Source organism: Mixophyes fleayi, chromosome 7 (genome assembly GCF_038048845.1).
Source record: "Mixophyes fleayi isolate aMixFle1 chromosome 7, aMixFle1.hap1, whole genome shotgun sequence".
Lineage (NCBI taxonomy): Eukaryota > Metazoa > Chordata > Amphibia > Anura > Limnodynastidae > Mixophyes > Mixophyes fleayi.
Window position 1 is genome coordinate 153,520,273 of NC_134408.1, and position 27,042 is coordinate 153,547,314.

The 27,042-nt window shown below is 43.5% G+C and overlaps 1 protein-coding gene across 1 annotated transcript in view; it reads left to right on the forward strand.

The window, feature by feature from the left end:
* Positions 1-1,446: 1,446 nt before the first annotated feature.
* ESYT3 (extended synaptotagmin 3) overlaps positions 1,447-27,042 on the forward strand; it is a gene marked incomplete at its 3' end in the record, with an annotated part of 47,293 nt that continues 21,697 nt past the window's right edge. The window contains exons 1-5 of the mRNA XM_075181409.1: positions 1,447-2,326; positions 21,656-21,697; positions 22,569-22,703; positions 23,858-23,934; positions 25,914-25,983. Of these exons, the coding sequence (XP_075037510.1) occupies positions 1,517-2,326; positions 21,656-21,697; positions 22,569-22,703; positions 23,858-23,934; positions 25,914-25,983 (1,134 nt within the window). The remainder of the gene's footprint in view (positions 2,327-21,655; positions 21,698-22,568; positions 22,704-23,857; positions 23,935-25,913; positions 25,984-27,042) is intronic.

Consider the following 27,042-nt stretch of genomic DNA (forward strand, 5'->3'; position numbering starts at 1 on the left):
TACATGTGTATGTACAGTGTGAGTATACTACATGTATGTGTACAGTGCGAGTATACTACGTGTGTGTACAGTGCGAGTATACTACATGTGTGTGTACAGTGTGAGTATACTACATGTATGTGTACAGTGCGAGTATACTATGTGTGTGTACAGTGCGAGTATACTATGTGTGTGTACAGTGCGAGTATACTACGTGTGTGTATAGTGTGAGTATACTACATGTGTGTGTACAGTGCGAGTATACTACATGTGTATGTACAGTGCGAGTATATTATGTGTGTGTACAGTGCGAGTATACTACGTGTGTGTATAGTGTGAGTATACTACATGTGTGTGTACAGAGCAAGTATACTACATGTGTGTGTACAGTGCGAGTATACTACATGTATGTGTACAGTGCGAGTATACATGTGTTTGTACAGTGTGAGTATACTACACGTGTGTATAGTGTGAGTATACTACATGTGTGTATAGTGTGAGTATACTACATGTGTGTGTGTACAGAGCAAGTATACTACATGTGTGTGTACAGTGCGAGTATACTACATGTATGTGTACAGTGCGAGTATACTACATGTGTGTGTGCAGTGCAAGTATACTACAAGTGTGTGTGTACAGAGCAAGTATACTACATGTGTGTATAGTGTGAGTATACTACATGTGTTTGTACAGTGCGAGTATACTACATGTGTGTACAGTGTGAGTATACTACGTGTGTGTATAGTGTGAGTATACTACATGTGTGTGTACAGAGCAAGTATACTACATGTGTGTGTACAGTGCGAGTATACATGTGTGTGTACAGTGTGAGTATACTACATGTGTGTATAGTGTGAGTATACTACATGTGTGTGTACAGTGTAAGTATACTACATGTGTGTATAGTGTGAGTATACTACATGTGTGTATAGTGTGAGTATACTACATGTGTGTATAGTGTGAGTATACTACATGTGTGTGTACAGTGTGAGTATACTACATGTGTGTGTGTGTGTGTGTGTACAGAGCAAGTATACTACATGTGTGTATAGTGTGAGTATACTACATGTGTGTATAGTGTGAGTATACTACGTGTGTGTACAGTGTGAGTATACTACGTGTGTGTATAGTGTGAGTATACTCCGTGTGTGTATAGTGTGAGTATACCCCCATATACCCTGTTAGTTCGTCGACTGAGTATATTGTTATATTTGTATAACAGGAAGTTGCTCTGTTACATTATATGTTATATTATTATAATATTTATATTATGATTATTTTGTTATTATTAGAGGTTTCCCATTTGATGACCCCTCCGTACAGCAGACTGGGGACCCTGTCACCCTATGTCCCTGTGTTACCCCCAATATATCATTATACAGTATATTATAATATTATGATGCTTCTATCACCTCCCCTGGGTGCGCCCGGCCGGGTGTGTCCTGGGCGGGGCTGAGCGGTGTCACCTGTAGCCTGTGTCCCGGGCGGGTCACACACAGCCGGGCATCCCTGGCGACATGACGGGTGACACCCAGCAATGAGGAGACAGCAGCACAAGACGGAGGGTGACCCGCAGCCCAGGGGCACGTACCTGGGTGACCCGAAACATGGTGACCCGCAACCTAGGGGAATATTCCAGAGTGACCCGAAGCCCAGGGGAATATTCCAGAGTGACCCGAAACATGGTGACCCGCAGCCCAGGGGGATATACCAGAGTGACCCGAAACATGGTGACCCGCAGCCCAGGGGGATATACCAGAGTGACCCGAAACATGGTGACCCGCAGCCCAGGGGGATATACCAGAGTGACCCGAAACATGGTGACCCGCAGCCCAGGGGGATATACCAGAGTGACCCGAAACATGGTGACCCGCAACCTAGGGGAATATTCCAGAGTGACCCGAAACATGGTGACCCGCAGCCCAAGAGCAAGGACCAGAGTGACCCGAAACATGGTGACCCGCAGCCCAAGAGCCAGGACCAGAGTGACCCGAAACATGGTGACCCGCAGCCCAGGGGGATATACCAGAGTGACCCGAAACATGGTGACCCGCAGCCCAAGAGCCAGGACCAGAGTGACCCGCAGCGAGGAGTCCCCTCACCCGGAGACCCGCTGCTCGCGCTGGCTCGCCCCCTTGGCCGGGTGTTGCTCTTCCTCCTGCCGGTCTATGTGTGCGGGCGGCTCGGGCTGAGCCTCACCTGGGTGATGTTCGGGCTCTTTCTCTGGATGTTCTGGAACCGAAACAAGAGATCTAAGGTGGCCCGAATCCGGGCGGCCTGGGACCTGCTGGAGAACGAGTGTCTGGGGGTGACCCGCGGGCTGAACCCTCAGCAGCTGCCGGCCTGGGTGAGTCTCTGGGGTGTTGGGGGGTCTAATAATTGTGACTGAGCGATAATTTGGGGTGAGAATTACACAGACAGATTGGGGTGATAATCATGTAACATGTTGGGGGGGTTATTATTATATTACATGTGATCTGACCCTTTATACCCCCCCCCCCCCCCCCTGCACCTCTGTATGATGAGGGAAAGCACCAGCTACCACTATAGTCACTGACACTGTGTGTGTCACATACATGTCACATGAGTGTGTGAGATGAACATAGGACATCCCATGTAATAGAGATTTATATGTGTATGATCTATGTAGGGGACTCGCCTGTGTATATACAGTATAGTATGTACTGATGTCATGTATGTTGTACGTGTAGTATTACTGCGGTCCAGAGTACCCCATGTATGTGAAACACCCACTGATGGGACTGACGTGTTCTCTCTGTTATCAGGGCCTCATTCTGTAAACATAGGGTCATATTCCTGCGTTATCTGTATCATACGTGTATCATACGTGTATCAGGTGTAATTCTGGGGAAACTGTTCCAAAATACAGATTTACAGATGTAAAAGCTGTGACTGTCCTGGGTAAACACACAGGATCCCTGTACATGGGATCAACATATATGTTCCAGCAGAGGCGGAGCTAGCGAGCTGAGGGACCGGGGGACGACGACGACTGGGGCCCGCAGCTCGTTAGTTCCCCATGCAGAGGGCCCCATTATCTACAGGGGCCCCGGTGCACCGATGGTAGTTCCGCCACTGTCCTCCAGACAGATTGTACTAGAACTGTTCTGTCATGTATGTGGAGACCACATACAACTGTGATGGGCAACCTGATCCAGTTCAGGGGCCACATCGGTGTCTATAACCTGCAGGAGGGGCCACATGTTACCCTTAATCCCAATAATTACATAGAACTTATCTGTGATAACATATCAGCAGGTGTTGTACACACGTGTTACACGCTATAACATACACATCTGACAGCAGAGCATGAAGGAGCCGGGGCCGGAGGGCGGTTTGTTGCCCATCGCTGACATATAGGATATCCGCATAATTATATATAATGGTACAAAGCCACCATGTTCTTATGTGATTATATACATACATGTTCTATGTATACAGTGTGTTACTTCCTTACAGTTAATGTGGGATATAATACGTATATTATATATAAACCACATATGAACGTTACCTGTGTATTATATCACTTCATACAGCATATGGGGAGTTACTATATACAGACTGTTCTACATATATATAACTGCATGAAAATACAGGTAATGAATCTTGGACTCTGGTATTTATAATATATACAGTATGGCCCCTATACTCCTGGGGTATATATATATATATATATATATATATATATATATATATATATATATATTATATATACAGTATGGCCCCTATACTCCTGGGGTATATATATATATATATATATATATATATATATATATATATATATATATATATATATATATATATATATATATATATATATATATTATATATACAGTATGGCCCCTATACTCCTGGGGTATATATATATATATATATATATATATATATATATATTATATATACAGTATGGCCCCTATACTCCTGGGGTATATATATATATATATATATATTATATATACAGTATGGCCCCTATACTCCTGGGGTATATATATATATATATATATATATATATATATATATATTATATATACAGTATGGCCCCTATATTCCTGGGGTATGTATATATATATATATATATATATATATATATATATATATATATATATATACAGTATGGCCCCTATACTCCTGGGGTATATATATATATATATATATATATATATACAGTATGGCCCCTATACTCCTGGGGTATATATATATATATATATATATATATATATATACAGTATGGCCCCTATATTCCTGGGGTATATATATATATATATATATATATATATATATATATTATATATATACAGTATGGCCCCTATACTCCTGGGGTGTATATATATATATATATATATATATATATATATATATATATATATATATATATATATATATATATATTATATACAATATGGCCCCTATATTCCTGGGGTATGTATATATATATATATATATATATATATATATATATATATATATATATATATATATATATATATATATATATATAAATATATATAATATATACAGTATGGCCCCTATATTCCTGGGGTATATATATATATATATATATATATATATATATATATATATATATATATAATATATATACAGTATGGCCCCTATACTCCTGGGGTGTATATATATATATATATATATAAAATATTATATACAGTATGGCCCCTATACTCCTGGGGTATATATATATATATAATACCACAGTGTATACACTGATATGTACATACACATATCTGCCTATATAATACCGTACAGTATACACCTGGTGTGTGTATATATATTTATAAACCTATTCTCAATTGTTCAAATAAAATGAACAGACCAGGACCAGCAGCCGGAGTACAAAAATACAAAAGAAGTTTAATAAAGAAATAGAACAATACAAAAAAAATTATCAAAATAAATATGAAATAGATTCAAAACATTTCCTGCCCAATGATTGTTTCAGTTCCCTTTACTTTCATCAGGGGCATCATATAGTAATGTATCTTTTCTTATTTTTCTCAATTCAATTCTGTACCTTTTTCTATATAGCTGGTGCAGGTCTGTTCTCATTTATTGAACAATTAAGGATATTATTTTGCCAACATGGACTCTGCCCAGTATGTCAGTATTTGTGATAACTGAGTGCATCCTCCTCTATGTGTGTGTGTGTGTGTGTGTATATAACACCTATATAATACCATAGTTTATAGACTGGTATCTATCTATCTATCTATCTATCCCTATATAACACCGTAGGTTATAGACCCGCTGTATGTTCTTCCCCAGAGGCAGTTACATTTATTCTCTAGTTGTATCTTGTGCTGGGAGATCCGCCTCCATAGATACTGTCTATGTAATATATTATGTATCATATGTCTGTACCGTATATCGCTGTGTATGTGGATATTCCTGGCTGTAGTTTCTTTATACTTGGAGTTGGATGAGGCATTATATTATATTATATTATATTAGTGCCTCCTGTAGGTGCCTCGTCCCCCCTGAGTGAGGTGGGTGGGATATTTGGGTATTTGCTGAGCGTTGTATATATAACTTTATTACTCTTCTGTCTACACAACATCTGCACGCTGGGTAATAAGATGTTATGACATCTCTGTGATATACTGCTCCCCACCCAGATTAATAGTACAATCCTCAGCGATGAGCGCAGCTTATTGTCTTACTGCCGGATGGGTCCACGTGGATAGTGCTGGGGGGGGGGACATTGAGGAATCAGACTCCCTCCGCCTGATAGGTGCAGATTACAGGTTCTCTACGTACTGCTCCTGTAGAGGGGAGGGCTGTCAGCCTGGGGGGCGAGACTCGACTCAGCAGCCTGTTAGGAACATTTTAAAGGAATAAAAATGCAGGTGACCCAGTGACCCAGCCCAAAGTAGCCACTATGGGACCGGCCCCGGGGGGCAGACCCCCCCCCCCCCCCCTCCCCAGCTTCTCCAGATCTCAGATTTGCTCTATTTCACCGGTTTATACACATAGCGCCTGTAGTACTGCACCCAATGTAGCTTCATCTGATATAGGAGCTCGGGGGGGGGGGATGGGGTGTTTGTGTGCAGAATGCAGGTAACGTGCAGGCATACACCCCCCCCCCCATATTACCTGCTGTAGGACAAGGTGTAGAAAGTGGAGGTTGTGCGTTTCAGCGTTTCTGGGCCTGACGCGGTCTCATGGGGCACCGCCCATCAGGACTTACCCAATCACCAGCCAGGAGCATATATAGGTGCAAATCTACTAAAGACATAAAACGTAGGGACAGAAAATGGGGACAGCACCAGAGTCACCTCACTGTTGTGCTTTATATAATCCATAAACAAGGCTCCAATGAGGAATATTTCAGGAGTACAATGGAAATTTCGTTCAGGGTCCGATACACGTTCCGTCCCGTCCGTATTGCGGTCTCTGGCTGCGGCACATCCTGATATCAGGGTACAACCTATATACTGTATGCACTAAATGCTGCTCCAAACGTTGCTGTTCATTAATCAGATATGTCCCCATTACAGAAACAGATACTGGAATATACAGCTGGGTCAGCGGGAACTGACGTGTTCTCTCCGCGCTCCAAACTGCCCCATGAACATCAGCATGTCACTGTGTGTGTCCTGGGGTACATGTGGGTAATGCCCTCTGCCCTGGCTAGCTCTCTGGTGTGGGTATAAATGACCAGAGGGTCTCTGCACATGCAGCAGGTATTAAGCGATGTCTCTATCACGGGTAGGGACACGGCTGTGGTAACTTAGGGTACAAAGCAAACAGATGTCTCAGTGATTTGGCGCCAGATCAGCTCTATATAAATAAACTCTTTATTTCCACTGCTCTTCACTCCAGCGCCAAATAACAGTGAAATCAATATGTACATCTCACCCAGTACAGTCACCTCTGCTCTGCGGGGTCCTTATCCCTGGGGCTATAACACCTGGTCGTTGTGCTCTATCTGCCCCTCACTGCCCTGGTCTGACACCCTCTCTGTCTGATGCACTCTCAGCCTCACTCTCAGTAGTGTCCTCTTCACTCATCCCATGGACTAAAACACCTTCTCTGGTGTCCTCTCTGCCCCTCTGGGTCACATTAAATACTGCGGCTTCTCTCTCCATAAGGTCTTTTACATTATCTCCCCTCTCCATGGGGTCTCTTACACACTCTCCCCTCTCCATAGGGTCTCTTACATGTTCTCCCCTCTCCATAGGGTCTCTTACATGTTCTCCCCTCTCTATAAGGTCTCTTACACGTTCTCCCCTCTCTATAAGGTCTCTTACACGTTCTCCCCTCTCTATAAGGTCTCTTACACGTTCTCCCCCTCCATAGGGTCTCTTACACGCTCTCCCCTCTCCATAGGGTCTCTTACATGTTCTCCCCTCCCATCTCCATAGGGTCTCTTACATGTTCTCCCCTCTCCATAGGGTCTTTTACATGTTCTCATCTCTCCATACGGTCTCTTACATGCTCCCCCCTCTCTAGACATGGGGACTCTATATAGTAGATCCTCAATGCTGATACTAATAATTACCTCCACACTGCACGTTTTCTTAATGATCAGTGAAATTAGGACTTTAAATAATCTCTCTATAATCGGTGAGTTCTATTTACAGGAGTTTATATACAGTAATATAATTTGTGTATATTCTATATTCAACAATAAACACAATGAAACATAGAGATTTATTCCCTGAGCTGTCAGATCCGGGCGGGTCACACCTGGGCACACAATGTACCTTCCAGTTCTATTGTATTTAAATCACCTCCCCCCCCCCCCCCTAATAAATCTTGTCTCACTCAGAACACAGGGTAAGAACGGGCTGCGGATTGTCTGCTGAGGTCACCTGCAGAGGACAGAAGCATCGCTCTGCGCACAGACCTACGGGCATATAACAATAACCGTGTTTTGGTACAATCATTCCTTATCCAATGATAAGAAGTGAAAGATTGTGACCGTTTATTAAAAGTGCTCTGTCGGGACAGCAGTCCCGATAAGTGGCTGTTTCAGGAGCACACGTTATACCGATGTCCTATCTCTTCTATGGTCACCGTAGCTATAGTCACTGGAGGGCAGAGCAGGTAAGTTGTGGTGAGGGATCCAACGATCCGTCTACCGTGGTGCTCTTCCCATAGGCTTCAGCTGGCGTTAGTCATCCTGCACTTGTTAACTCATCAATAATATCAGTGCCCATAGAACCCTGTAGGGACGGCTAATGCTAATAACAGTCGGATATTGGAGATATCTGCTGCGATCCCCTAGTTATAAATAGAGGGGATACTTAAGTTTAAACTTTTTGGGGGATTAGGGGCTTGTTAAGTAGCCCCCCTGAAAGAAACAAGCCCCAGTAGGAGGTAAAGCAACGATCCATCTCCGAAGGTAAAATCCAGAGAATATCACACAGGTCCCAAGTGATGGAAACAAGTAATTATCCAATAAAACAACAATGCTCCATTTATAGCTAGTTATTACCTGTTACCTAATATACTATATATGTGATGGTTTATAGCGTTACATCCATGGATAGCGTGTGATAGCGTTTTAGGGCACCGTGGATGACCACAATGTCCCCTGTGTCGTGTGCACTGAATGCACTAATACCTTCCTGCATGTAAAATACAATAAATGTTCTATGGGGACCGGTGACATCACCTTGTGCCTCGTGCCTCGTTTTGCAGTGATATTGATCTGCACAATGTCTGCTGCACTGTGTATATAATTCAGCGTGTTCTATGTGACACCCAGGACGTGTCTCCCAGGAATGTGAGGAATTAGCTGTGATTTCCCTGTTCTCCGGCCCCCACCCACTAATATCTTCCCTGTGAGGAGGGTTAATGTTGGCCTGGCTGGGGGGGCTGTCAGTGCACCCACAGATTGCTGCTGTATGAACGTCAAGGAAGAAATGAGGGGGGGGGGGAATGTAACCCCAACACTTTAAAATAATCTCATTACCCGTCCCAAGTTCCCCACGGAAAATTCTCATCTGTCCTGCAGTCTAAGCTGAAATGCCACCTTCTAGATTGTTAGCTCTGCTGCAGAGTCCAGTCACGGCTGCACATTGTACACATTGGGTGGCACAATGGTCAGCATTGCTGTGTCACAGCGTGGGGCTTATTGGCTTGATTCATTAAGGAAAGTTAAGCAAAAAATTGAGTAAGTTTTCTTGCTCAAGTTTTCTGGACAAAACCATGTTACAATACAAGGGGCGTAAATTAGTTTATTATTTTGCACATAAGATAAATACCGTCTGTTTTTTTCATCTAGCACACAAATACTTGATAGCTTTATTTTTACACTGGAATTTTAAGTTGATCTAGGACATATACTACCCCAACTATACATCTCCCGTCACATTGTAAATTTACCTCCCCCTCCAATGCAACATGGTTTTGCCCTACTTACTTACTTACTTACTTTTGCTTAACTTTCCTTAATGAATCAGTTTCCATATCTGTGTGGAGTCTGTATGTTCTTTCCATTTTTGGGGGGGTCCTCTATACTATTTAAGTGTGGTCACTGTACCCTCTAAACAACATCTAACAGCTCTAGTGATACAATGTATCTTCTCATCCATTATTTATCTTGGTACAAACATATAAATCATGGCTGCCTTATGTTGACCTCTGATAGGAGGAAGATCTGCAATGTCACATGTTAGATACATATACACTATATGGAGAAAAGTATCTGCCCACACCTGTTAATTATTGAATTGAGGTGTTACAATCAGACCCGTTGCCAGAGGTGTATAACATCCAGCACCAGCCATGCAGTCTCCATGTACAAACATTTGTGATACAAAATGGGTCGTTCTGAAGAGCTCAGTGACTTCCAGCGTTGTACTGTGATAGGATGTGTGGTACTGTGGTACTGTGATCAGGGCCGGATTAACCCGAGGTCTAACTGGGCTATAGCCCAGGGGCCTCGGGCATCCAGGGGGCCCTTCAAACTCCTCAGCAGCATTATTGATTGGTCGGGGGCGGGGGCGCCCCCGGCCCGATCGATGCTGCTGAGTACTGTCAGTGCAGTCCTCCGTCCCGGCGCGCTGTAGTCTGCTTACTGAGGAGATCTCGCGAGAGTTCATGAACTCTCGCGAGATCTCCTCAGTAAGGAGCTTACAGCGCGCCGGGACGGAGGACTGCACTGACAGGTAAGTGCTTGGGGGGGTCCTCGCGGGGGGTGGGGGGGCGGTGGACGGCTCACATTGGGGGCCTCGCGGGGAATGGAGGGCCCCTTAGCCCAGGGGCCTCCATTCCCTTAATCCGGCCCTGACTGTGATAGGATGTGTGACACTGATAGGATGTGTGATACTGTGATAGGATGTGTGATACTGTGATAGGATGTGTGATACTGTGATAGGATGTGTGGTACTGTGATAGGATGTGCGGTACTGTGATAGGATGTGCGGTACTGTGATAGGATGTGCGGTACTGTGATAGGATGTGCGGTACTGTGATAGGATGTGCGATACTGTGATAGGATGTGTGGTACTGTGATAGGATGTGTGATACTGTGATAGGATGTGCGGTACTGTGATAGGATGTGTGATACTGTGATAGGATGTGTGATACTGTGATAGGATGTGTAATACTGTGATAGGATGTGTGACACTGTGATAGGATGTGTGACACTGTGATAGGATGTGTGATACTGTGATAGGATGTGTGATACTGTGATAGGATGTGTGATACTGTGATAGGATGTGTGATACTGTGATAGGATGTGTGGTACTGTGATAGGATGTGTGATACTGTGATAGGATGTGTGGTACTGTGATAGGATGTGTGATACTGTGATAGGATGTGTGGTACTGTGATAGGATGTGTGATACTGTGATAGGATGTGTGATACTGTGATAGGATGTGTGGTACTGTGATAGGATGTGTGGTGCTGTGATAGGATGTGTGATACTGTGATAGGATGTGTGGTACTGTGATAGGATGTGTGATACTGTGATAGGATGTGTGGTACTGTGATAGGATGTGCGATACTGTGATAGGATGTGCGGTACTGTGATAGGATGTGTGGTACTGTGATAGGATGTGTAGTACTGTGATAGGATGTGTGGTACTGTGATAGGATGTGCGATACTGTGATAGGATGTGCGATACTGTGATAGGATGTGCGGTACTGTGATAGGATGTGCGGTACTGTGATAGGATGTGCGGTACTGTGATAGGATGTGCGGTACTGTGATAGGATGTGCGGTACTGTGATAGGATGTGCGGTACTGTGATAGGATGTGCGATACTGTGATAGGATGTGCGATACTGTGATAGGATGTGCGGTACTGTGATAGGATGTGCGGTACTGTGATAGGATGTGCGGTACTGTGATAGGATGTGCGGTACTGTGATAGGATGTGCGACACTGTGATAGGATGTGCGATACTGTGATAGGATGTGTGATACTGTGATAGGATGTGTGATACTGTGATAGGATGTGTGGTACTGTGATAGGATGTGTGATACTGTGATAGGATGTGTGGTACTGTGATAGGATGTGTGATACTGTGATAGGATGTGTGGTACTGTGATAGGATGTGTGATACTGTGATAGGATGTGTGATACTGTGATAGGATGTGTGGTGCTGTGATAGGATGTGTGGTGCTGTGATAGGATGTGTGATACTGTGATAGGATGTGTGGTACTGTGATAGGATGTGTGATACTGTGATAGGATGTGTGGTACTGTGATAGGATGTGTGGTACTGTGATAGGATGTGCGGTACTGTGATAGGATGTGCGATACTGTGATAGGATGTGTGGTACTGTGATAGGATGTGTGATACTGTGATAGGATGTGTGGTACTGTGATAGGATGTGTGGTACTGTGATAGGATGTGTGATACTGTGATAGGATGTGTGATACTGTGATAGGATGTGTGATACTGTGATAGGATGTGTGGTACTGTGATAGGATGTATGGTGCTGTGATAGGATGTGTGATACTGTGATAGGATGTGTGGTACTGTGATACTGTGATAGGATGTGTGGTACTGTGATAGGATGTGTGGTACTGTGATAGGATGTGCGGTACTGTGATAGGATGTGTGATACTGTGATAGGATGTGTGGTACTGTGATAGGATGTGTGGTACTGTGATAGGATGTGTGGTACTGTGATAGGATGTGTGATACTGTGATAGGATGTGTGATACTGTGATAGGATGTGTGATACTGTGATAGGATGTGTGGTACTGTGATAGGATGTGTGGTGCTGTGATAGGATGTGTGATACTGTGATAGGATGTGTGGTACTGTGATACTGTGATAGGATGTGTGGTACTGTGATAGGATGTGTGGTACTGTGATAGGATGTGTGGTACTGTGATAGGATGTGTGATACTGTGATAGGATGTGTGATACTGTGATAGGATGTGTGGTACTGTGATAGGATGTGTGGTACTGTGATAGGATGTGTGGTACTGTGATAGGATGTGTGGTGCTGTGATAGGATGTGTGGTACTGTGATAGGATGTGTGGTACTGTGATAGGATGTGTGATACTGTGATAGGATGTGTGGTACTGTGATAGGATGGGTGATACTGTGATAGGATGTGTGGTACTGTGATAGGATGTGTGGTACTGTGATAGGATGTGTGATACTGTGATAGGATGTGTGATACTGTGATAGGATGTGTGGTACTGTGATAGGATGTGTGGTACTGTGATAGGATGTGTTGTACTGTGATAGGATGTGTGGTACTGTGATAGGAGGTGTGGTACTGTGATAGGATGTGTGGTACTGTGATAGGATGTGTGGTACTGTGATAGGATGTGTGATACTGTGATAGGATGTGTGGTACTGTGATAGGATGTGTGGTACTGTGATAGGATGTGTGGTACTGTGATAGGATGTGTGATACTGTGATAGGATGTGTGATACTGTGATAGGATGTGTGATACTGTGATAGGATGTGTGGTACTGTGATAGGATGTGTGGTACTGTGATACTGTGATAGGATGTGTTAAACGGTGATAGGATGTGTGGTACTGTGATAGGATGTGTGGTACTGTGATAGGATGTGTGATACTGTGATAGGATGTGTGGTACTGTGATACTGTGATAGGATGTGTGGTACTGTGATAGGATGTGTGATACTGTGATAGGATGTGTGATACTGTGATAGGATGTGTGATACTGTGATAGGATGTGTGGTACTGTGATAGGATGTGTGGTACTGTGATAGGATGTGTGGTACTGTGATAGGATGTGTGGTACTGTGATAGGATGTGTGACACGGTGATAGGATGTGTGATACTGTGATAGGATGTGTGACACTGTGATAGGATGGGTGATACTGTGATAGGATGTGTGGTACTGTGATAGGATGTGTGATACTGTGATAGGATGTGTGGTACTGTGATAGGATGTGTGGTACTGTGATAGGATGTGTGGTACTGTGATAGGATGTGTGGTACTGTGATAGGATGTGTGGTACTGTGATAGGATGTGTGGTACTGTGATAGGATGTGTGGTACTGTGATAGGATGTGTGACACGGTGATAGGATGTGTGATACTGTGATAGGATGTGTGATACTGTGATAGGATGTGTGATACTGTGATAGGATGTGTGGTACTGTGATAGGATGTATGGTGCTGTGATAGGATGTGTGATACTGTGATAGGATGTGTGGTACTGTGATACTGTGATAGGATGTGTGGTACTGTGATAGGATGTGTGGTACTGTGATAGGATGTGCGGTACTGTGATAGGATGTGTGATACTGTGATAGGATGTGTGGTACTGTGATAGGATGTGTGGTACTGTGATAGGATGTGTGGTACTGTGATAGGATGTGTGATACTGTGATAGGATGTGTGATACTGTGATAGGATGTGTGATACTGTGATAGGATGTGTGGTACTGTGATAGGATGTGTGGTGCTGTGATAGGATGTGTGATACTGTGATAGGATGTGTGGTACTGTGATACTGTGATAGGATGTGTGGTACTGTGATAGGATGTGTGGTACTGTGATAGGATGTGTGGTACTGTGATAGGATGTGTGATACTGTGATAGGATGTGTGATACTGTGATAGGATGTGTGGTACTGTGATAGGATGTGTGGTACTGTGATAGGATGTGTGGTACTGTGATAGGATGTGTGGTGCTGTGATAGGATGTGTGGTGCTGTGATAGGATGTGTGGTACTGTGATAGGATGTGTGGTACTGTGATAGGATGTGTGATACTGTGATAGGATGTGTGGTACTGTGATAGGATGGGTGATACTGTGATAGGATGTGTGGTACTGTGATAGGATGTGTGGTACTGTGATAGGATGTGTGATACTGTGATAGGATGTGTGATACTGTGATAGGATGTGTGGTACTGTGATAGGATGTGTGGTACTGTGATAGGATGTGTTGTACTGTGATAGGATGTGTGGTACTGTGATAGGATGTGTGGTACTGTGATAGGATGTGTGGTACTGTGATAGGATGTGTGGTACTGTGATACTGTGATAGGATGTGTGACACGGTGATAGGATGTGTGGTACTGTGATAGGATGTGTGGTACTGTGATAGGATGTGTGATACTGTGATAGGATGTGTGGTACTGTGATACTGTGATAGGATGTGTGGTACTGTGATAGGATGTGTGATACTGTGATAGGATGTGTGATACTGTGATAGGATGTGTGATACTGTGATAGGATGTGTGGTACTGTGATAGGATGTGTGGTACTGTGATAGGATGTGTGGTACTGTGATAGGATGTGTGGTACTGTGATAGGATGTGTGACACGGTGATAGGATGTGTGACACTGTGATAGGATGGGTGATACTGTGATAGGATGTGCGGTACTGTGATAGGATGTGTGACACTGTGATAGGATGTGTGGTACTGTGATAGGATGTGTGATACTGTGATAGGATGTGTGGTACTGTGATAGGATGTGTGATACTGTGATAGGATGTGTGGTACTGTGATAGGATGTGTGATACTGTGATAGGATGTGTGGTACTGTGATAGGATGTGTGATACTGTGATAGGATGTGTGGTACTGTGATAGGATGTGTGGTGCTGTGATAGGATGTGTGGTGCTGTGATAGGATGTGTGGTACTGTGATAGGATGTGTGGTGCTGTGATAGGATGTGTGGTACTGTGATAGGATGTGTGATACTGTGATAGGATGTGTGGTACTGTGATAGGATGTGTGATACTGTGATAGGATGTGTGATACTGTGATAGGATGTGTGGTACTGTGATAGGATGTGTGGTACTGTGATAGGATGTGTGGTACTGTGATAGGATGTGTGATACTGTGATAGGATGTGTGATACTGTGATAGGATGTGTGGTACTGTGATAGGATGTGTGATACTGCGATAGGATGTGTGATACTGTGATAGGATGTGTGGTACTGTGATAGATGCCACCTTTGTAATAAGACGGTTTGTGAAGTTTCATCCCTGCTGGATATTCCACAGTCATCTGTAAGTGATATTATTAGTGGAAGCGTTTAGGAACAACAACAACTCAGCCACAAAGCAGAAGACCACGTAAAATCACAGAGCGGGGTCAACGACTGCTAAGGCGCACGGTGTGCAAAAGTCACCAACGATCTGCTGATTCCATAGCTGGAGAGTTCTGAACTTCCACTGACATTAATGTAAGCACAAATACTGTGTGGCCGGAGGTTAATGGATGGGTTTCCATGGCCGAGCAGCTGCATGCAGCCTCACATCACCAAGACCAATGCCCAGCGTCAGATGGAGTGGTGTAAAGCACACTGACCCTGCACTGTGGAGCAGTGGAAACGTGTTCTGTGGAGTGAGGAATCCCACTTCTCTGTTTGAAAGTCAGATGGGCAAGTCTGGGTTTGGCGGATGCCGGGTGAACGTTACCTGCCTGACTGCATTATGCCAACTGTGAAGTTTGGTGGAGCAGGGATGGGGCTGTTTTTCAGGGTTTGGGCTATGCCCCTTATCTCCAGTGAAGGGCAATCTTAATTCTTCAGCATACCAAGTCATTTTGGACAATGTTATGCTTCCAACTTTGTGGCAACAGTTTGGGGAAGGCCCTTTTCTATCCCAACATATCTGTGCCCCAGTGCACAAAGCAAGGACTACAGAGACACATGGTTTGATGAGATCTGTGTGGTAGAACTTGACTGGCCACACAGAGCCCTGACCTCAACCTCATCGAACACCTTTGGGATGAACTGGAACAGAGATTGTGAGCCAGACCTTCTCCTCCAACATCAGCGTCTGACCTCTGAAATGCTCTACAGAATGAATGGGCACAAATTCCCACAGAAACACTCCAACATCTTGTGGAAAACCTTCCAAGAAGAGTGGAAGCTGTTATCACTGCAGAAGGGGAACCAACTCCATATTAATGTATATGTATTTGTGTACAATGTCATTACAGTCCCTGTTGGTGTAATGGTCAAACGTCCGAACACTTTTGTCCATACAGTGTATAATATTATATTCATTGGTTTTTCACAGTTTATTCATTTTTTATTTTTTTCTGATGCTTTTGGTTAAATTCTAGTTTTTAATATGTTTCTTGTCCGTCAGTTATTAATCCCTTTATATGTACATTTTGAGGCGAGCTGACGATAGATGTGTTTATATTGTTGTTTAATCCTGTTTGATACATTTGTCTTAACATATTTGTTTGCGGGATAAGAATGTGGAACGCCCAGGAGGAATCATTGTAATTATATAGAATTTATTGCAGGCACAGCCAGATAAGCAAATCACATAAATGTCTTATTGAGGTATGGTCCATGTCTGAGCTATGATATACTGTATGTATTGTATATGTGATTAGTTACTGATATGTAACGTAGTATTAGGAGCACAGATCAGCCTCCCGGCCTGCAGGAGGTCCAGGAAATCATTCTGATCTGTATACGGCTAAAGAGGGGAATTAACGCCACATTCTATAGAGATACAAATGTTATCCTCGATTTATAACCAAACGTTGTTGTGTTTTCATAAAAGATGGAGCTTAGTTACCTCCATTATCTGCCGCTTTTATAGAATTCTCTTTGTCTTCCATCTTTCATCACTGACCGTCCTCCTGGTGTATTATGTAGCAGCAGAAGGATGTGGCCCCTGTACTCTCTGGGGCCCGTAACTTCCCAAAGGCTCCATATACCATGAATACATTTATTATTTTATCAGATATCGATTTACTAACTTCCACGATCTCATATCTATAACATGAAGAGGGACAATAACAGACACTACGGCCCGAGTCATTAAGGAGCATGAAGCTTAAAAAATGAGTAACTTTGCACTTGGGCAAAACCATGTTTCATTGGAGGTGGGGGGGAGGTAACTGTGAAATGTGGGGACAGATTTATAGTTGGGGTAGGACATGTCCTAGATCAACTGTAGATTTCAGTGTAATAGTAAAGCTATCAAGTATTTGTGTTCTACATGAAATACAGCCAGTATTTAACTTATGTGCAGAATAATAAACTAATTTTCACCCCTTGTATTGTAACATGGTTTGTCCCGCAGAACATTTACTTCTTTTTTATCTGTACTTTCCTTAATGACTCAGGTCGTACGTTTTTATAAAAAGTAATTAGGGCAACTTACTGGGTGTTTTCTAGCCATTATATAATTGCTGTGTATGATCACAGGCACTGGAGACAGATAATTGGATGAGAATAGATATTACTGGGATAGATGCGTGACCTGACATTCTGTAAACGTGATATAAGCACATGGTGCGGTCATTAAACAATCGCTGTGGAGTGAGTCAGTTTCTCCTCACTGAACATCTGTAATTGTTTCCTGATTGTGACAGCGCTTTGTACAAACATTTACAATGGTCCGATCCCCAACATTAATCACACTTGTTGTGTCTTTTGTCAGAGATATGTCCTGATAACTGCATTAACAACTCCTATAATGACTGCTGAATCTGGCTCCTCCCCTCATTTCTATAAGATGCTCCTGAAATTAGGAAGGAGACACTAAAACATATTTCTGTGATGACAGCTGTCCCCCAGCCCGCCAGCATATTAATGTATTATGTGATATAGCCGGCTGCGTGTACATGTTATACAGGGATAAAAGATAGCAATAATATTGTTTTATGATCCATACTGTCCACATTAGTCTCAAACCTGCCATCAAAGCATCACATTACTGCTCATGTGTGTACGAGGATTTACAGGAGCGTATTTAATGTCAGTGTTGTAGGATGTGATTCCTGTACAAGTTGTGATTGTGGCACATTCTTTGCAGCATTAAATCTCCATGACAAAGTCTGCCAGATGCATTAATATAATTATAACTATTACAATAGTGGCCCTGCCACGTGTATTATCAGCTGATTTGGCAGCTCCTGGGTTACCCAGAAGGACTTGCTGCACCGTGTTAGGACAGAATTAGACAGTGTCATGCCTGGACTAGCAGACCTACCAAACCTGCAGAGCGAGTCCCACAGATGCCCCCCACGCCCTCCCTCATTAAACAGAAGTGTCATGGAGATAGTGACTCGGTCACTGAATCAGTTCCAGACAGGAGGAATAATACTACAGTGTATTGTACGGAGTCAAAACCAGTAAATAGGTTTCACTTCTTTCAGGCTGATGTCACACGAGAGGTTTCTCCTCTGTCTGTCCTCCAGAAAAACTCAACGTTCCCTACTGAGATAAATGGGCTTTATGCAGATTTAACGCTCGGACAGCTATCACCATGTCGTGCCACAGATCCTTATTGAGGATAGTTTCTCCCTGGCAGTTTTCCTGCTTGGTGAAAACAGCTCGTGTGATACCAGCAGCTGAGTAACATTGTATGACAGAGAATGCTGCTGTGCTGTAAGCGACGGTTACATCTGGTAATAACCAGGGTACAGCGGATGAGATCACTGATTATACAAAACACCATTATACCTTGTATCCTCCTTGTGTCTGTGTCATTATATACTGCAGCATGGTTATATCCTATATACTGAGCTGTGATATCACACTATGGAGGAGCAGAGTCACACTGAGTCTGTCTGAAGACTAGAGATCAGTGACAAGCTCAGACAGGGAGCCTGAGTGTGTTTCTGTAAGTTGTACAGGATGTTTCCTGGTGTTTGCAGAAGGAGTGAAATATTATATATAAAGTTTAGGAGCTATGAGCCAAAAACAGCAAATTGTCCACTCGGTACTGTCCTTAAATTATTTCATAAGCAAATATATGAAACAGCTTTATCTGTAATGAGAATGATGTAATTATGTAATAAAGGTATCTGTAAAGCTGATAAATAAAAGATAACTTATATTATATGAACGTTCAGTAGTTCAGGATCAGAACAGAATTCCCATCATTTTCTGTGGCCAGAAGTTTGCTCAGCCCTATATTACACCTATACTTCTTTATATAAGGTGAAGTTACAGCAGCGATTCCCCCTGTGATTGGGGTCACCAGGAAATTACAGTTGTGGAGAAGAAAGTGAGATGAGAGTTCTGTGACTGCCGTGGGAAAACCGGGACACTTTGGACCTCGATACTCGGCATGTCGTCTGAATAAGAATAGATTTATATCCAGAGACAAATACTGTACAGTCATGGCCAAAAGTCTTGAGAATGACACAAGTATTGGTTTTCACAGTTTGCTGCTTCAGTGTTTTTAGGCCTTTTTGTCAGATGTGTCTATGTTATACTGATGTAACATTACAGCATTTCATAAGTGTCAAAGGCTTTTCTTGACAATTACATTAAGTTTATGCAAAGAGTCAATATTTGCAGTGTTGACCCTTCTTTTTGAAGACCTCTGCAATTCGCCCTGGCAGCTGTCAATCAACTTCTGTGCCCCATACTGACTGATGGCCGCCCATTCTTGTCTAATCAATGCTTGGAGTTTGTCAGAATTTGTGGGTTTCTGTTTGTCCACCGCCTCTTGAGGATTGACTACAAGTTCTCAATGGGGTTAAGATCTGGGGAGTTTCCTGACCATGGACCCAAGATTTTGATGTTTTGATCCCTGAGCCACATAGTTATCACTTTTGCCTTATGACAAGGTGTCCATGATGCTGGAAAAGGCATTGTTCATCACCAAACTGTTCTTGGATGGTTGGGAGAAGTTTCTCTTGGAGGATGTTTTGGTTCCATTCTTTATTCATGGCTGTGAAATATCTCAGCTCATGCTCAGAAAGGAACCTTACGCCAATGAACACAAATGACACTTACTGCTCCCTACGTTGGTGGGAGGGGTGGATGGATCTAGGCCGGGTACAGTGAGTGATAGCTGAACGCGTTCTGATGCAGCTGCAGCCGATTCAAGTCCTGGGTTTCCCTTAAATGCGCTCGTTTCAGCTGTATCACTTGCACCAGCTCCAGGTCAGGTCTAAGGGCCGACTGATACTGATGACTGACACGGCATCGTCTTTGTATTGTCTACACATATGTGTGCCTGCTTAACATGTATTGTATGTACAGTATGTAGATGTGAGTGTCTGTGTGCTCCTGCTGTACAGTCATACTGCGGGTAACGTGCAGCCAGATTGAAATGGAAACGTGTTTTGGAGATATACTTGGATTTAAATCTGGCCAGAACCACCCTCCAGCTCCGCGTTCTTTTTTAGTTCCAGTTTGAGTCAGGCCCTGTGTGTCTGTAATACACATAAACGGTGCAGACTCAGAGGAGTTGTGTTACCTGTAGTGGGAGTAACAGAGGATCTGATACCTCTCTGCCGCATCATCGCTGATCACCTTCTCCATCTACAAAGCCGTCGCTCCACTGCCCTTCATGGCATCGTTCTCACCTGGTTCCTACATCAGCAACCGATCCTTCTCCATTTCTACCTCCGCTCCTCTCCCTCCACCCGTTGGAGACCTAGAAGGCTCCATCCTCGGCCCTCTGCTCACTATTCACCTCCTCCACTGGTGAAATAACCAACACCTTCAATCTCCATAACCACCTCTATGAGGATGACAGACAGATCTACGAACCTCTCCCCTTCTTGTGTGCCCGGTTTCTCTGCTACGTCCTCATGGATGACCACTTCCCCCTCAACGTTGACCTCCTTCTCACCCGTCTCTCCCTTCAGTCCATGCTGAACGCCATGATGTGACTGACCACTTACACTGCTCCGCTGATCTCTACACTGGCTCTGTGTCATCCAGAATCCAATTCCTGCTCCTCACCTACAAAGCCCCCAGCCCCCCCCCCACCTGACCTCATCTTACTCCCCTCCCCCTTCCATACTCCAGCCCCTCAATCTCCTCTGATAACCACACCCCACTCCCGCCTCCAACACTCCTCCCGTGCTCCTCATCTATGGAGTACACCCCCTCATCCAATCAATCGCTCCACCCACCTACAACGTTTTAAACACCCCTTAAAATATACCGACCTCTGGCCACATTCTTACTCCATGACGCCCCTCCCATTAGATTGTAAGCTCTTGTGAGCAAGGCCCTCCTCCTGCATCTTGCATGTTCTGTACAACGCTGCTTGTTCTATACCGTGCCTATGATATGTTATGTGCAGCGTTGTGTTAATGTCCCTGGTTTTCTTGTATGTTTGCTGCTTGAATGTCCTGTTTATGTCTTTTCTAGGTTTGTATTTTGCCGGTTGGTCGTTTTTGTCTCTGTATTATGCTGCATTTCCTCACTGTAATGTAATATAAACCATAATAATAACATTGTGTTTAGTCATAATCAGAACATGAGAAATGAGGGTCTTTCTCCTTTGTCTTCACAGGTGAATTTTCCGGACGTAGAACGGGTAGAATGGATCAACAAGGTAACATGGTCATTAACACAAAACATCTAACATTCATCCTGACATCTGGGGGTAAATGTATCAAAATGCGGGTTTAAAAAAGTGGAGATGTTGCCTATAACAACCAATCAGATTTCAGTTCTCATTATTTAGTACATTCTACAAAATGACAGCTAGAAGCAATAGGCAACATCTCCACTTTTTCAAACCCGCAGCTTAGTAAATATACCCCCTGCTCTATATACTTGAGTTCAAACCTTATATCTGATTTATTGTCTATATTTCCAAGATGTAAAACTATATAAGATGTAACCTCGAGGGGAATCTTCAAAACCCATTTGTTCTAATATGTGATTCAAGTGTAACCTGCAATTCTCAGACACTAGAAATCATTAACAGAATTCCAGCAATAAAACTATATTGTTACATATAAATAAATATAACCTTAGTACATATACACCAAAACTCTAAGCAAATAGAAAAGGAAATAAAAACTATTCTTAGTAAGGAAGATGAGGCACCTGGGTTGTTCTAGAACCAATCAGGGACATGTTTAGCCGAAATTATTCGATTACTGTTTCACTTTATTACTGTATCACTATGTTACTATATTACTCTGTTACTGTATCACTATGTTACTATATTACTCTGTTACTGTATCACTATGTTACTATATTACTCTGTTACTGTATCACTATGTTACTATATTACTCTGTTACTAGATAGCTCTTACTGTTTAGTGACAAATTGCTCTGTTACTTACAGATCTGTTACTATATAGCATTGTAACTGTTTTGCTCTGTTACTGTATAGCTTTCTCTGCATTACATCAGTTATCTCTCTATGACCAGACTGTGAGGACACCAGTGACCGGTTATATCTTTTTCTTAAGGTTGTGCAGCAGATGTGGCCATACATTGGGTTGTACATGGAAAAACTGTTCCAAGAGAAGATTGAGCCACTGGTCAGACAATCGAATGGTCACCTCAGTGCCTTTACTTTCACCAAGGTCCACTTTGGAGAGAAGGTAACATCTTCTTTCATCTTTTATCTTAAATTAAATTTGCATTTGTACCATCTATTAGTTATGGAGAACAAGACTAGAGTTAAGAGGTGTAGAAGATCTTTTGTGATAAATGTGGATGAGCAAAAAGGTCTGTAAGATCTATTGATGATGATGGACATCTATTTTCTAATACAGCATAATATATGTGCCAAATCTCTCGTCCACTCTCTGATTATCTTCCGCTTGGACTACTGCAACCTTCTCCTTATCGGCCTCCCCCTCTCTCATCTCGCTCCCCTTAGATCTGTACTTAACGCCGCTGCTAGGCTTATTTTCCTCTCTCGCCGTTCCACCTCTGTATCCCCACTCTACCGAGCCCTTCACTGGCTCCCCTTCCCCTACAGAATCCTTTTCAAGCTCCTCACTCTGACTTACAAGGCCCTCGCCAACTCCACTGCTCCCTACATCTCTAACCTTATCTCTATTCACACTCCCTTCCGCTCACTGCGATCGTCCAACGATCGTCGCCTCTCTTCCCCTCTGATTACCTCCTCTCACGCACGTATCCAAGACTTCTCCCGCGCCGCTCCCCTCCATTGGAACAAGCTCCCCCGCTCCATCAGAACTTCCCCTAATCTGTCCTCTTTCAAACGAACATTAAAAACCCACCTTTTCCGTAAAGCCTTCCATTCTCATGCCTAAACTCCCACCGGTCGGCTACCTCTCTTTCTCATCCCTTCTTCCCTTCTTCCCCTTCCTCGCCTCCGTTTCACCCGTCTCTCCGTCTCACCCATGTGTCTGTCTGTCTTCCCCTCCCTTTAGATTGTTCGCTCCTTTGAGCAGGGCTCTCCTACCTCCTGCTCTCCAGCTACTCAGCTCACCTCCTCTCAGTCCCTCTGCCCTCTGTCTCCTCTCGCTTCTCTCCGCTCCCCTCAGTGACTCTCAACCTGTCATCCGTGCCCCCCCTCTTGGGCCATAGTTACCTGCCTATACTCACTTTTCCCCTCCCTCCCTCTCTTTCTTGCTGTGCCTGAGCCCCCAGAGTTATAGTGATTACTGTTACTTGTACTGTGCTGTTTCACCTTGTACTGTGCCATTGTTTGTCCTTGTACGGCGCTACGGATACTTTGTGGCGCCTATAAATAAAAATTAATAATAATAATAATAATTTTCAGGCCCCCAGGATCAACGGGGTAAAAGCTTATACCAAGAAGGTGGACAAGAGAGAGGTGATCCTGGACCTACAGCTCTGGTAAGTACCTGGCTCTAGTCCAAGCTTATCCTAAAGTTATAATAAAGTCATAGAAATGATTGGTTTAGTATAATAATGAGTGTTACATCTACAGTGGTGGAAGTTGGGGTGTATATGGTGATACGTCATAACCGCCACTTCTCCAACTGCCTTCATTGTAACACTATCATATTCCAGTCACTTACGTCTACCATACTCCTCCAATATCTCACTTCATAACATTCACCGATCAACCATAATATTAGAACCTCCTGCCTAATATTGTGCAGCTCTCCCTCGTGCCACCAAAACAGCTCTGACCCATCGAGACATGGACTCCACAAGACCTCTGAAGGTGTCCTGTGGTACCTGTCACCAAGACGTTAGCAGCAGATCCTATAAGTCCTGTTAGTTGGGAGGTGGGGCCTCCATGGCTTGGACTTGATTGTCCAGCAGATCCCACAGATGATCAGACTGAGATCTGGGGAATTTGAGGCCAAGTCAACACCTTGATCTCTTTCTCATGTTCCTCAGACCACTCCTTAACAATGATTGCAGTGTGGAGGGCGCATTATCCTGCTGGATGAGGCCATCAGGGAATACCGTAGTCATGATGTGGTGCAGTGGGGAGTAGAGGACTTTATGGGGCAGAAGCACCAACTGGATGTTCTCCATAAAGTCCCTGGGGGCAGCAGGATTGGTGAATTATTACTGTCTCCCAATCCACCCAGAGTTACACTTTCTTGGTCCATAGATTCTAATAGTTGTACCTGTAAGCGTTATCCACGAATGAAGCCAAAATTGTAATTATAAAGACGTTTTACCAATCGTCTTTGCCAAATCGTTACCAGAAACCTTGATGATGGCATTCGCTGCAGAGCGTCATCAAGTCTCCGCTCAGCTCAGTAGGGAAGTGGGTGGGAGTAGTTCCTGGGAGAGAGTACACAAATATAACTAACTACTGAGGAGGAGTATGATGTCATTAGGGATACAGCCATAAGTATGGCAGCGTGCAGGCAGCCCCTGGTTATAGCCGCACAGAGGGATAACATACCTTCTGTCTAATACATTCCCTGTGCTGGAGAACGTGAAGAGTCAGTGCTCCTGGTACAGAATTAGTGTTTTCCTCTCCTGGAAGGGTCAGGTGACGTTATACTCGCAGCACAGCAACAGATGAACATAATAACAGGTTAGACTGGTGTCTGTTGTTTGTGATCGCCCCCCGGGGGTTACACAGAACATCCCAGCAGGTATGAGGGACTCATGGTGTATTCAGCCTGACAGCCGTATCCCGGGAGCCATGAATTATTTACTCTGCAGATGTGTAGGACATTATGTGTGGTACAATATGTATCTGGTTACCTCGGCCAGAACACAATAATCCAAATAAGAGCGGCTTTCCTCACTAAGTGTATGTCAACCAACTTGTAGAACTACAAGTTCCAGCATGTCCTTCAAAGCTCAACTTTCCACAACAACTGAGAGCCAGGGGTTGCCTGTTCCTGGTTATTATAAGAGGATGTACAGTCAGAGATGCAAATAACGAGGAACACAGTGTCTGTGAAAAATTATCTGCTGGAGCGGAGTAAGAGAGATAAAAGCCTGTGTCCTGCAGTATAATCCGCGTGCTCTCTTCTCATTCAGTGTTATCCTTATTATATTACAGTGTAAATATACTGAACCCACCAGAAGTCTCCCTTACACCCCCACACAACGCACAGTCTCCCCTAAATACCTCCACGTTTACTCTGTAAAAACAGCATTAGAGATGTCTCTGGAACTTCAGCTGCTGTTGAACTATTAGCTGCCACTAGCTGACAGATCATGCTGGGAATTGTAGTTCAACAACAAAACAATCACTTATTGCTGGGTCACCTATCCTGATACTGCTGTGAATACATGATCAGTATAATAACTCTATATATTCATGAATGTACAACATGAGACAGATGCAGGTTGTTCCTCTAATGACCAGTTCTCTATCCGTGGTCTCTCTATAGCTACGTAGGGGACTGTGAGATCAACGTGGAGGTGAAGAAGCTGTGTAAGGCCGGAGTAAAGGGGGTGCAGGTGAGGACCTCAAATGTAAACTCAGAAATATATTTATTAATATATTTACCTTTATATATCATTCAGATCGTCTGTTACAGTAGTGCTATAAATGCTGGTGACTATCAGTAAATAGGTGAAAGGGAAGAAGGCGCGTCTATAAATTAAATGTTTATAGTGGATAAAATCATTCGAGGCGACAGCCAAAGACAACTGAGACCAATGTGTACAGTCATGGCCAAAAGTTTTGAGTATGACACAAATATTATTTTTCACAGTCTGCTGCTTCAGTTTTTATTATAGCAGTTTACATGTACTCCAGAATGTCATGAAGAGTGATCAGATGAATTGAAATTAATTTCTAAGTCCCTCTTTGCCATGACAATGAAAAAAAAAGGACCAGCTGACATCAGGTCAGTGATTCTCTCGTTAAAATAGGTGAGAGTGTTGATGAGGACAAGGCTGGGGATCACTCTGCCATGCTGATTGAGTTAGAATAACAGACTGGAAGCTTTAAAAGGAGGGTGGTGCTTGAAATCATTGTTCTTCCTCTGTTAACCATTGTTACCTGCAAGGAAACACATGCAGTCATCATTGCTTTGCACAAAAAGGGCTTCACAGGCAAGGATATTGCTGCTAGTAAGATTGCACCTAAATCTACCATTTATCCAGATCATCAAGATCTTTAACGAGAGAGGTTCAATAGTTGTGATGAAGTCTTCAGGGTGCCCAAGAACGTAAAGCAAGCACCAGGACTGTCTCTTAAAGTTGATTCAGCTGCGGGATCGGGGCACCACCAGTGCAGAGCTTGCTCAGGAATGGCAGCAAAAGGTGTGAGTGCATCTGCACGCACAGCGAGGCGAAGACTTTTGGATGATGGTCTGGTGTGAAGAAGGCCAGCAAAGAAGCCACTTCTCTCCAGGATAAACATCAGGGACAGACCAATATTGTGCTAAAGGTACAGGGATTGGACTGCTGAGGACTGGAGTAAAGTCATTTTCTCTGATGAATCCCCTTTCAGATTGTTTGGGGCATCTGGAAAAACGCTTGTCCGGAGAAGGAAAGGTGAGGACTACCATC